The following is a 13779-nucleotide window of genomic DNA, read 5'->3' as shown; positions in this document are numbered from 1 at the left end:
TTGAACGCAGTCATGGGATAACTTATAAAGTTTGGCACATTCTCAGGGCTAAAGATAAATAACAGCAAATCAATAATATTCCCGCTAACAGCAAACACACCGGAATTTGAAAAAGACTTCCTCTTCCGATGGGAAACAACCAACGTACGATACCTTGGAATCATGCTGTCCAGGCACCACGATGAACTTTTCCGCAATAATTATGGAAGAACCATGGTGCATTACAGAGAAAATAACCCGTTGGAAAAGCCTACCCCTTACACTCTGGGGCAGAGCCTCGATTGTTAAAATGGTGATACTTCCCAAACTATTATACCTATTTGTCAACCTTCCTCTACTGTTACCAAAGTGCTTCTTCAGACAACTGCGCAGTCTCATTCTGGATCTGATTTGGGCGGGCAAGCCAGCGAGGGTAGCATACTCCAGCCTCATCCAACCCATAGCAAAAGGAGGTCTCGCACTCCCTGACCTGGAGCGCTATTATTGGGCAGCTCAGGCACACTTCCTGAGCCACTGGTTCGCGACCCAATCAATTCGACTGCACGTCCTGGTGGAGAGAGCCCTGGCCATACCTAACCTCCTGAGGGCAGTAATTGTAGGAGAACTACCAGTCCCGCCAAAGACCACGAACGTTGTATTAACGACGTATGAGATTTGGAGGAGGATCGCATGCAAATGTGGAGTGGTTCATAGGTACTCTCCTCTTCTTCCAGCAAAGTTAATTCCGGGGTTGCCACTCACCACGGAAAGGGTCTACCTCCAACATGTGGACAAGCTGCAAATCCCCACGATTGACGACTGGTTTGTCGAGGACACCTTCATGTCACTGAGACAGGTCAAGAAACGCAGCTCTGTCACATCGCTGGATATCTTTGTGTACTTTAGAACTCGCCATGCTCTAAAGACTTTGTTCTCCACCTTCCCGGCACAACCGCCCACATGGCAGCTTTTACATGAAATGATCCTAGCTCAGGGAGAGGGCAAATTAGTTTCGTGCATTTATAAAGAACTACTGGCTGCAACCCCCCAGTCGCCAGCCCCCAGGGCAAGGTGGGAAAGGTCACTGGCTGGTCCGATAAGCGACAAAGATTGGTTGTACATACAGAAACAAACCCAGAAGGTGGCTCTAAACTCGAGGTTCAAACCTTTACACTTCCATTTCTTGCATCAGACGTACCTCACCCCCAGCAGACTTCACCGACAGCACTCAACTGTTTCCTCAGCATGCGACAGATACAGAGCTGCCCTTGCGGACTTCCTTCTTATAGCCTGGGAGTGTCCACTGGTTAGCAGTTTCTGGGGAGAAGTACTGTCTACACTGTCCGCAATTGCAGGAGAACAGATCCGAAAGTGCCCCATGGTGGCGTTGCTGGGATGCACCCGTGAAATACAGCCAGCAGCAAGGAAACTGATCGGTCTACTGCTGGTGTTGGCAAGGAGGCAAATAGCTATGACCTGGTGCAAGGGCCCGCCACCAACTAAGAGAATGTGGACGCAAGATGTGACCTATTGTCATGACATTGAGACTAACTTTATCAGAACACTCCCCCTGCACACTAGACAACCAGATATCTGGAGCTCTTATGTGAACTACTTGCTGTCTCATCCGAGCTGAAGAGCAGACACGACTGTAAAGGTCAGCAGCGACGATGCCCTGAACGTGTCACAGATTACACAACTGGGAGCGGGATGAACGATTTGAACTGGTTTCAGACACAGGAATGGGGGCAAGGAGGAATAAGAGAGCGAGGGAGAATTTTCTTCGTAGTTTTCTTGTTGCTATGTTTTTGTTGTAAAATAACAAAAATAAAAGTTTTTTTTAAAAAAATGCATGGTGATGGGGGTGCTTCCGCATGGCGGGAAACAATTGCGACCATCTTTTTTTAGGCATTGACCACCCAACACTGTTGAAAGATGGAGTCCTCCCAGAAACAGTTGCAAAACCCAGCTCAATATATAGTGTATATACCTCTATGTACAGCGTTTAGTCTACAGCATGTATATACATTTCCTGGCTCCCCCAAATTGCTCTTTCCGGATGGAGAATATGCCATTTATATTCTATCCCAAACTGCAACGAGAAGTTCCCTTGGAAGGGCACCCATAAGGTGTATAGCCATTGCCTTCCGCCTTCCGAAAGAACACATGGCTCACATGTGCTCAGCGTGGAAATAATTATAAACATATCATATTAAAAGGCTGTTGAGTGAAGCGGTGGGTAGCTTATGCAATGGTGGCCGAGGCCTCAGATTGTTAGAAGGCTTCCATCTCTGATGAGGTTCATTCAAGAAGTCAAGCAATCTGGAGAAGGAGAGGTCTCTGACCCCGAACAGACCTGAAAAGAAAAAGAGGGTAACCACGGGACACCCCTCTCAGTCAGCCCCAAGCTCCAGTGGTGCCCACTCGAACCCCATCTCATGATCATGAAACTGCATCACACTCTCATACAAATAGTACCCACTTAAAAACAACCCAGAAGATTTGTGGTTGACACTGAAATATGGTGCTAACCGGTCTAATATGCCATTAAAACATGGCATTGAGTCACAGCTGCAGGTCTTGAACAAGGCTGCACCGCATTCGGGCCAGACTACACACTCAAGCTTCCATTACTGTCAACGCCTAGAAGCCCAAGATTCAAATTCCTGTAAAATTGCCTCCCTCTCACCAAACCACAAAGTAGAACCTCTTTGGTGGTGGAATCCTTAACAGTGAAACTAAAATGACACACATCAGACTATTCCAAAGCACAGCAGTTCCTTAGTACAGCATTAGAGTTTAATAAGAGGGCAATAGAGCCCTCCAAAGAAGAAGAGATTTCAGAGGAACCATGAGAAAATATAGAATGTATTGACTCTATGACAAAAACTCAACCTTCCTACAAGTGAGACAGGACAAGGCCAAAAGGAGGTGTCCGTTTGTAATGGTAGACCCCAATGTACCACCACATAATGCACCCACAGAAAATCATGCACATCCTGATGACCTATATGGGGAAGAACAGGACGCTGAGGCTTAATTTCCTCAGGAGAAAGAGGACCTTAAGGATTCACTAAATTATCTAATAGATCCTACTGATAATCACTCACTACCAATTACCAACTCATCCACTGAAGCTCAGTGTGGTGTATACTGCCTCCCTAAACAGGGCAGTAGCTGGAAAGATTTACTATTCAAGCTCTAGAAGATCCGAAAGAGAAAGATTTCCTCGAGGAGACGTTTGAGGAGGGCCGACCTGGTCGCGTGATACGTTCCTCTCTTAAACTCAATTGAAAGACAGATTAGCACATCCCGGCATAAAACAGCCTCTACAAGGACTGTTAACACGTGGATCAAAAAGAAATATACGGCTGCACCATGAGACCCTGTTTGCATTGTGGAACATTCCATCACTCCAGCAAGAAAAAGATCTGCTGCCCCACTTTCTGCTTCGGAGCGGCCCCCCAGAAAAAGAAAGCAAAAATATCTACTCCTTAGGGTGCGCAGTAGCCACCTCAGCGGCTTACAGTGTATGTGTGGCCAATGTCACAACACTAATGGCGAGCTATAATTGCCTAGAATGGGACAACCTTAATTTGCTAATCAAGGACATGCCAACCTGTCTGCAGGAAATCATTCAAGAAGGTTAGCTGTCTGCAGATGCCCCTGTATGCTGCAGTGATGGCAGGCCAGAAGGTGAGCTTAGATGTAAAGGATTCTGTCCAGAAACTCAGGCTACTCTTATTGATAAGCCTCTCGAAGAACCTGTCCAATTCCAGAATGCAGTCAATGAAGCCCTCGAGAAGATGAAAAACGGTGTATGAGACCCTAAATACATAAGGCCAAATCACAGTGCCTCCCTATGTAAGCCCCGCAGCATCATCTGGCCACAGACTATTTTGTGATGAACGGTCACATGCCTATGGTGAGTTCCGTAAAAGCCGTGGAGGTTGGGCATAAGATATAACTGGTTTCCACCCAACCTCTTAACAATCCCAATACATACAACCACATCATGGCAGAGGATGGGGAACAGGAACACCCAGTAAGGGTACTTTTTCTTCCACAAAGCAATGATGCCAAGCTACCGGTCCCCTCCCATGTTGACACTGTATGGGTAAGGATAACATTCCCCCACACATGGCCAACTATACCATGTTCATATCCTGTCTCTTTTTATCTCCAAGTACTGTTTTGACACCTTTAAAAACATTCCCAAAAGGGCTTCACACAAATCCCTAGACTTCCTGAAAAGGCAATCTCTAGTTGCGTACTTTTAGTGGAAGAGGATACTTTCATTATCTCTCTTTGTCCTATCTAAGACCTGCCACTTAATCTGGGAAATACGTGCTTTCAAGCAGTCCTACACATTAAAGCCCTTGGAGAGCTTGCACTAATACTCTGGACCAACAAGCCCAAAAACCTAACCATTAGGTTAAGCTCACAGACTTTGATAAAATGTTTCAAATGACTTGTTTCAAAAATACTTAATAATACTAACAGTGGGCAGAAACTTCTTTGGTTCTTGACAAGCTCGACTGGCGTATAGGGCAATAGGGCAATGCCTGAGATGCAGGCTGAACATGCTCGTGTTGGCCAGTGATTTTAGTCAACCTGGGCCAGTTTGATGAGTTACTTCACAGTGCAGTCTGGGATTTTCTGGGCGTGTTTGCCCGAGTCGGTGGAAAGGGTCCCTGTGGGAATGACAACCCTTCTCTGCATACTGACTTAAAGTGGTTGTCTCTCCCGCTCTTAGAGCATTGTTGTCCAATAGCTGGGCATGACCCTCTGGGTAGAAACGTCAGACCGCACCTCTATCATATTTGCTTTCCTTGGTTCCTAGGGGTCACTGGTTGGTATGGAGGTAGGTTTGCACTGTATTGGGGCTGTGTTGGAGGTTATATAGTGTGCATGGGGGCAACTGTGTCTCTTTTTTTTGGTTCTTCGATGGCAGCCGCCTGGCAATCTACTCTTTCATAGATGCGTTCCAAGTCTATTATGCCTTGCAGGGGTAGTGGTCTTTTTAGCAGGTGTTTATGGATGGTTGATGAGCTGCAGCCTTGTATTATCCTCAGGCAGAACCCCTCCTCATCAGGGAAATGTACGAATTCAGAGTATGTGTTTTTTTTGGTAGTCTGATAACAATCTCATCTACTGTCTTGTGGGACAGTTGATGACACTAAATGAAACCATACCTTTTATAATCTCTATTTGCTTGTTCAATTAATTTCCTATTGTGGGCCACCGATGGTCATGTCATATGATGTTCTTTCTTGTGCCAGGATCGTTTTGAGGATCATCTCCGCCAGATTAGTGAAAATGTCTAGGAATGCTGGTGACTTGTCGTTCCCCCACTGCTTTGAAGACATATCGGAAAATTCCTGAAATTCTTATATAGGGCCGCTGTCCTGTTGGGGATGTAGTTGAGATGGTTGAGGTCTTCTGAGGAAGGATGCTCTGGATGCAGGTGTCGCTTGAGCGGTGATCTGTGCAGCGTGTTCTTCCTCTGTGGTGTAGGTCCTGTTACTTTGACTCGCCTGGGTTAAACTGTGGCGGTTTCATGCTGTTGTCTGGTTGACTTCGTCAGGTCTTGGCAGATGGCTTTTGGGCTCCGGCGTGCTGGTCCTGTTGCAAATGGAGTGACCATTAACATGGAGGTCAGCTGTGTTTTCAGGCCCTGAGTAATACCCATGGTGAGGCCAACCACCGGCTGCGCAGTGGACATGAAGCAGGTTTTGGAGAGTCTGGCAGGCCTTGCAGCCCTGTTTGTGGAGGCGGCCCAGAGAGGTTTTGGAGTGATACCCTTGGAAAAGGTCCTGGCTTTTGGGGTGTTGTAAATGGGAATATTAACTGTGCCAAGGTTTATTTGGCATGGACAATCTTTTTACATGGAACGGTTGGCTTCATGATCCTGGCATTCACAGCAGTCTCTAAGTCTGAGTCCTTAAGTGGACAGCATAAGTACCACTCAGTTCCTTTAGGGAGGATTGTCGGAGCCGCACCTCCTGCTCCGGCTCTGCTCGCCGCTCATCTGCCACCTTCCAGAATGGTCTTAGCCCCTGTGGGGTAGTTCTCTCATTGCGCCCCCCGCTCCTGACCCAGTCCGTTATCCTTTGTATCCGACTCCTCTGGCCAGTGGTTCTCACCCATTTCCATGTACGTCTTGCTACTCAGGTCTCCAATGGACGCCACCACACATTCATCTTTTAAAAACGTCAACCTTGATTCTCCTGACTCTGGCAGCCTTGACATACAGTCAGCCTGTGCGTTTTTCCATCCTACTGTGTGTCCAATATCATACGTATATTCCCGTAGCTTTGCAGCTATACGTGCTAATCTGGGAGTGGACGCTTTTGTCTACTGATGTTGAAGCCTCTTGCTTCCTCATCTGCCCACACTCTACTTGCTCTGTGCACTTCTCGCTCCAAGTCTTGCGATGCCCCACTCAACGCGGGCTCTTGCAAGACTCTTTTACCACATGGTGCCGTGGCAGGACTTGGAGTACTGTTTTTTAGAGGAGGCCTTGGCAGGCTTTGGAAGGATGTCTGTGGAGGAAGCCCTGACGTGTGGGGATTTTGCAGGCCGTGGAGTACTGTTTTATTTTCTTTAGGAGGAGGCCCTGATGGGCTTTGAAATAACAACCTTGGGGTAGGCCCTGGCAGGCCATGGAAGAAAAATCATGAGGGCCCTGGCGGAATGGAGGGGCCACTGCAGGCCGTGTAGCAGGCATCTAGTACACTGTGGAGTGCCCTCATAGTAATGGAGGTGGTTGGCTGGGTGCCGAGCCATGGGTGTCGGTGAACCGGATTACTGGTTCTGGAGAAGGATGGGATGGCAGTCTCCTGGAGAGATGACAGAGTGCTCTGTCAGCAGTTCCCCTGTCCTGCTCTTACAGGGCCTAGCGGTATAGAAGCGGCATTGGGGGGCCGCAGTGTGTTCTGTCCTTGGTGGATGGACGGCAGCGGCATCGCTCGCTAGCCTTTTTTAGTTGGGTCGCCAATCGGGTGGCTTTGGCGCGGCATGGACCATGGCAGCGACCAGTGCTGTCTCTGCTGGGGGTGCAGGTTTGTTCTCACCTTGTTCCTAGTTGTTGGATACCCCCTTTGAGGGAGGTGGTTGGACAAAGGCCTCTTCCAAAGGAACACACGGAGACAAACCAGCACAAGCTATAGCTAACATGCTAGATGAACACGGCCTAATCCAAAGAGTGCTTACCCCCACCCATAATAAAGGTAGGCCCTTGGACTGGATCGCCACTCTGAACTGCGACACCGTCATCACCAAAACCGCTCCCCAACACTGGACAGACCATCACCTCATTGACTTCACCTTATCTCTCAATAAAGAAGTCAACAAAGAAAAAATCATGGCACCACCACTGCCTACTAGAGCAAAAAAAAACATAACCCCTGACAATCTCCTACCACTACTACTACCAACCCTCAATGCTCTTCCCGACAACCTAAATCCAGAGTGTCTAGTAGAAAACGATAACAATGCCATAAAGAAAGGACTAGACATCATTGCCCCTCTTAAACTGCAAAAGAGCAAACAGCAAGCCCACCTGAATACCTGGTTCACGCCACATCTGAAAGAACTTAGATTTCACAAAAGGAAACTCGAAAGCCAATGGCGCAATTCCCCTACAGAAGAGAGCAAATCACAACTTAAACTTTTTGCAAACAACTATAAAAAAGAAATTCTTCTCACAAAAAAAAATCTCTTCAATGAAAGAATCGAAAAAACTAGCTCCAACACCAAAGAACTATTTGCCATACTAAGGGAACTAGAATCCCCCATACTCCCACCAGACAACATAATCAAGGAAAAAGTATGGTGCACCAGCGTCCAAAACGCCCTAACTAACAAAATCAAAACTCTCCAAACTAAAATCGCACTGAAAAAAGGCTCCCTCACCACCAATGAAGCATCTCACAGCAACCACGCCAAAATAACCAACCCTCCAGCCCAGAATCTCTTCAGGTTCACCAAAATATCTATCCCAGAAACAGAAAGAGTTATAGCCTCACTTAAACCATCTAACTGCAAAGGCGACAACTGCCCTCCCCAGATAATCAAGGATGCTGCCAGGGACCTAGCCCCCTTTATAACCAAGCTGATCAACGCATCCTTCTCCTCCAACACCATGCCAAGCAACCTCAAAGAATCTTGGGTCCTGCCTCTCCTCAAGAAGCAAACCCTAGACCCTGCTATTCCCACCAATTACAGGCCCATCACCACAGTGCCATTCCTGTTAAAGATAATAGACAGAGTAGCTTACCTGCAAATTCAGCAATATCTTGAAACTCACAAACTCTTAGGCACCCGCCAATCGGGCTTCAGACCGCAGCACAGTACCCAGACAGCCTTAATCGATCTTAAAACCCAGTTCAATGAGATTAGCGACAAAGGGAACACCGCCATGTTGCTCCTCCTCGACCTGTTGGCAGCATTCAACCTGGTGGATCACGCAGTCCTGTCCGAACACCTGGCCTCAGCTGCCCACTTCTCGAAAGAGGCCATAGCCTGGATCCAATCATTCTTGGACAACCGAACCATGAGGGTCTTCTCTACCCTAGCCTCAGCAAACCCCATTAAAATAACTTGTGGGGTACCCCAGGGCTCCTGCGTCTCTCCCACCCTCTACAACATCTTTACCAAGCCCCTATTTGACAAGTTGGACAGACTGGGTGTCTCATATACCAATTATGCAGATGACGCCCAGATCCTCATACCCCTTTCGGGCAACTTCGTTTCAGATACGGCCTTGGTAAACAAAATATATCTCATCATTCAGGCATGGATGCCCACACACGGCTTATGCCTGAATGATGAGAAAACCGAAATCCTGCTCCTCAGATCCAATACCAATCTAAAAAAACTCAGTTCCAACTATAAGGCCTTCAACATTGATGGCAACACCATCACAGTGGCCAAAACAGTGAAAACGCTAGGCTTTTACCTTGATGCAACCATGTCACTAAAAAAACAAGTCAACTCACTAGCATCCTCCACCGCCTACACATGCAGGCTAATCAGGGCAAGCAGAGCCTTCCTCACCCAAGCTAGCTGCATCATCATAGCCAATGCCCTAATACTATCCAGACTGCACTATTGCAACGCCATGTACCTAGGAGCCAACAAATACATAACCAACAAACTACAGACACTACAAAATAATGCTCTCAGAACAGCCCTCAACCTACCCTCTAAGGAACACATCTCCAACAAAAGGAGAGAACACAAATGGCTCAAAATCTCTGACCGCATCGCTCTCAAAACAGCATCATTCACTTACAAATGCTTAAACAACGCAGCCCCCCCTTATCTCGCATCCAGAATAAAAAAAAAAACCTCCACCCGCCCCACCAGATTGATTAACTCTTACTGCCTGCAGGTACCCAATTTCAGACTAAAGAAAACCGGCGGCAGTAGCTTCCCTGTCTTGGCAGCCCAATACTGGAACGCCCTCCCACTCAACATTGGGACAGACCAATCCTACTATAGCTTCAGGCGAAACACCCTCACCTGGTTGCGGGCCAATGATCACGACTAACCCTGCCATCTCATCTGCTCATGCCGCTGTTCTAACCTGACTGCCATGCACAGCTTTAAATATGTAGATATGTAAGTGCAACCAAACTGCCCCTATGCACAGCACTAAATATGTAAATATGTAAGCATTCGTTTAACTATATGTATATATGTACACTCCACGAAATGTAATGCTATGTCTTTTTTTTTTTGTTCTTTGCTCATGTGTGCCTTATCCTGCAACTAAGTTATTATGTAATCCTATCTTCCTGCCCTCTGTTACGCCCTGTTGCCTCTGGGTTTTGCGTGCCATACTAAATAAATAAACAAACAAACAAGTGTCGATATAATTTCTTCCTTATTCCCTATCTCACTGAATGCTGTCCTCCTAACTGCTCCTCTTCCTCTTTTTCTCCCTGTGCCTTCCCTCCTTCCTCTATCTCTCTTAAATGTGTCCATCCCTGATTCTTGTACACAATATGCAGCTAGTAGCTTTGACCAGTGTTACTGAACAAATATATTTTTCAATGCAAAATTTGCAGCACATTAAACAATAATACCCTACCCCTGTTGATTATTACTCAGTCTGTTTAAGTAGTAGCCAATTAGCAACTCTGGTTCCTTTTACATTGGTGCCTGAGACGCCAGTGCAAGCCCATATTAAGCTTGTAATGCTACAGAAATGCAGGGAACCGTGAAGTCCAGACAAGCGGCGAAAAGCTCCAGATATGTGGACCTTAGCGGGTGCAAAGCTAGCGAGAAAGGAAGGCTGAATGGGAGAGCGGGTGAACCCATGGGAAATTCACCCTTCCTCACCGTCTACAGCGCTCTGCTGCTTCCTGAGTAGGTGTGCGCTCCATAGGCCGCCCCCATCACCCCAACTAGGGAGGGGAGGCCTGGACGCTTGTTACTAGGTAGCGTCATTCAGAGGTAACACCCATGACCTTAACAGTGAAGAGGGTGGCCTGTGAAGGGAACAGGAGAACCGGAAGAGAACCTTATTGGAAATGGTTCAGAAAGGGCGGGCTTTTATGAAGAAAGGGCAGCCTACATGTCTATGGCAGCCGATGGCGTCAATTACCTGAAGAGGAGGGTTGCATTAGGCATGCACACCAGTTTGCAGCGAACGTGTCTTTGCAACAAAAAGAGTAACATTTTTCAATTCTAGGTATGCCGCAACATTTCTGAAACGTTTTTCAAATGTAGTATTTGACCCATCGGCCAATCATTAGTCTGGACAAATCACGTGTGGATTTTTGATATCTGATGCCCACAGCACCATGCCCTGGAATTCCCCCGTAATGATTTGTTTTCAATCAGAAGAGTGCAATACAGCCATGATCATTGCTGACCTGTAAGCTTACTTGCTGCCTATCCCTATTTTAATTAAATGCATAGGCATGTACAAAGTTGTGCCTCAATATAACTTTTTTCTTCCCAGAAAATCTCGAAATCAGTGCCACCTTATCCTTGAGGATTTGATGAGACCTTTCAAGTTTAGACTTTATTAATTGCTGCTTGGTGGGCTGCCTATACAGACAATAAAACGATAACCCTACAGGCTGGTTGGTCTGGGAGATTGTTGACTGATTCTGCCACAGCCTTACTGGTCAGTCCACCCCGGAACTGGCTCCAGGGAAACAAACCCTACTGGAGGGAAAATGTGAATAGATGCTAGCGACACCCCAGAACCTCTAGAGGGTTGGCCCTTAGGACACCATGCATGGTAGAAAATAGAGTGCTTATAATTCCGTTCCCTCTTTCTCTCTGTAACCTCTGCTGACTTTATCTCCATGCTTCAGGTACGGCCGGAGGAACATGCTGTTGGTCTCCTTCGTCGTGTCGGCCATCTTTGCCACCATGTCCGCCAGCGCCTCAAGCTACCTGATGTTCACCGTGGCCAGGACCGCCTGTGGGGTCGGGCTAACTGGGATGACCATCATCTCCATCGCTTTAGGTACCCTCTATTTACCTTGTTTTAGAAATACCTATAGAGTGCCCCCAACAGCCTGCAGACAGTGCTGCATGCTGTCTGTAATATTAGAAAAGAAATGTCAGAAAATGGCGGCATCAAGAAATTACTATGTTTTCCAGGATTCTCCAGATTTGATCATGTGCAAATCCCTGTGTTTATGGTATAGGATTTCAACCTTATTGGATCAGTCAAGATGGTATTACCATCTTGGACAACTGTGGCCGTTTACTGCTTACCATGGGAGATGAAGCGTGCCTAAGGTCACAGGCTTGTCTGTAGTCACACAAGACTCTATCGAGGAGGATGTTATGCCCCTTCAAACATGCATTGGCCACGCCCATAGTATGAGATTTGTTTATGCATTGGAAAGCAATTGCAATGATATGCCCAGAGAGGCTAATACTATAATTTTCCAGCCATTGCCATGATATGTGAGAAACCTGAAGGTGTCCCACTTACTAATCCACGGGGATCTGTCATCCAAGTGGCCAGGACACGGCCATCGCTATTGGGACCTGTTCCTGGGGGTGGACCAGTGAGGGAGGATCCCCTGGATGGGGGGTCCTCGGGTTGTGGAAGTGGGACATTGACGGGTGAGACACAATATCCCCCTTCTTATACCTTTTCCGCATCTTACCCTGTAGGATACTCAAACACTCTACCCCCCTTTTCCGACACAAACACTTTCACATATCACAAATGACGACAGACAAACACCAATGCCGCTTCCCTGACATGTCCCAATGCCAGGGTCAAGCAATTGACCAGAATCACCCACACACCTGACGGCCCTTTCCCTTCCCCACAGGGATAAAAAGGTGGAGCATGAGAGCACAATACGAACAAGGCAGACTGCATGACGAGAGAGCTTACTCAGCACTTCAGTTCAAGAGGAGAAGAAAGACGGTGCAAACCGAGAGTATGACAAGGAGAGAAGCGACCTTGCCCTTTCCGAGTCAGACCCGTAAAACCTCTACAGAAGGAATCGTGAGACTGCGAACAATAGCCAGCGTGTGTTGCAGCAGATGTCAACAGTAGACAAGACCTTCCTCTGCTGATAACCAAGCCGAGGGGAGACGCTTGCCACCGTGGTACCGGCCTTCACACCAGAGATAAGAAAAAGCCAATCGGTTAATCGCAACCGGTGATTCGAGGGGAGAACCGATAAGAAACCGAACTGTGTTTGAACAAAATTAGCAAAACGGCTAATTGGAGACAGTACAAAGAACTGTTTGTTAAATACGAGAGGGGAAAACCTGTTACAGAGGAGTCAGACACCACTTGGGTGTTCACTTGAGAAACTCTGGGCGAATACTCTTTGGTTGAAACTACTGTTACCAGAAAGCCTTGGGAACGGCGCAAGAAGAGGGTCAAACTGGTCGTACGGGGGTCTAGTAAAATCCTCCGTACAGTTGACCGACAACTGAAGGTAAAGCTAAGGGAAGTGAATCCTGCATCGTAAGAACTGTTTAAGGAACTGTGTGAATTGCAAAAGTTGGCAAGAGTTAACCCGACGGAGGAATGCCGATAAAAAGGGAGCAAAGTCTGAAGTCCCAATGTACAGCGTGTTGACAAAAGTGAACACAACAGAGGAATGTCCACTGTGAACTGTTTAAAAAGACATTAAGATTTGTGTATAGCAAAGAGAACATTGTGGTAAAAGCCGTAGTGAACCCGACGGAGGGAGGCTGACATTCGAGAGGGGTCTGAGCCCGGAAGAGGGGGACCATGGGGTGAAGAAGCATTACTCTAAAGATAAATAACAAAGAACTTTTGTTTTGTTGTTTTGAATATATCATGCCCTCGGAAGCAAGAGAGTGAAACACTGAAGGCGCTAATATCACAAAGAACTTACTAGGGATGTGAGCCCGGAAGAGGAGGATCCAGGGGTGAAAAGGCACCACCCAACGTGCAAGCAGAAAGGAACTTTTGTTTATTATTTTGGAACCCATCAGATCCTCGGAGGCAAGATACTTTTTGTAAAAAAGAGACTTAACCACCAAAGGCTCTGATAGTTGAGAGCGAAATTGTTAGTTCGAGCTGGGAAAGCTCGAGCGTGTGCTGTCTCGTGCTGAAAACGTGGGGAAGGAAGACCCCGACAACCATATCCTGACTTATTATTTGTGAGCACTTTTTTCTTTCCTGCAAACCCTATCCCACACTCTTTGTTTGTATTTAGCTTAATGATTAGCAATAGGTTTTTCATAGTATAGGCCCTTTTTATTTGACACGACGCCACTAGGATTGCCTTATTATTATTTGATGGTTGTAGCTTGCTCCCATCTTAGATT

The 13779-nt window shown here is 46.9% G+C and overlaps 1 protein-coding gene across 2 annotated transcripts in view; it reads left to right on the top strand.

The window, feature by feature from the left end:
* The window catches only part of LOC138468352 (solute carrier family 22 member 7-like), a 291137-nt gene that overhangs the window by 142913 nt on the left and 134445 nt on the right, over positions 1-13779 (top strand). For both annotated transcript variants that reach the window (XM_069608872.1, XM_069608873.1), the window contains exon 3: positions 11316-11470. In XM_069608872.1, the coding sequence (XP_069464973.1) occupies positions 11316-11470 (155 nt within the window). The remainder of the gene's footprint in view (positions 1-11315; positions 11471-13779) is intronic.

Source organism: Ambystoma mexicanum, chromosome 4q, assembly GCF_040938575.1.
Source record: "Ambystoma mexicanum isolate Mex_15411 chromosome 4q, UKY_AmexF1_1, whole genome shotgun sequence".
Taxonomy (NCBI): Eukaryota; Metazoa; Chordata; class Amphibia; order Caudata; family Ambystomatidae; genus Ambystoma; species Ambystoma mexicanum.
This window is presented reverse-complemented; position numbering and strand designations above follow the sequence as displayed.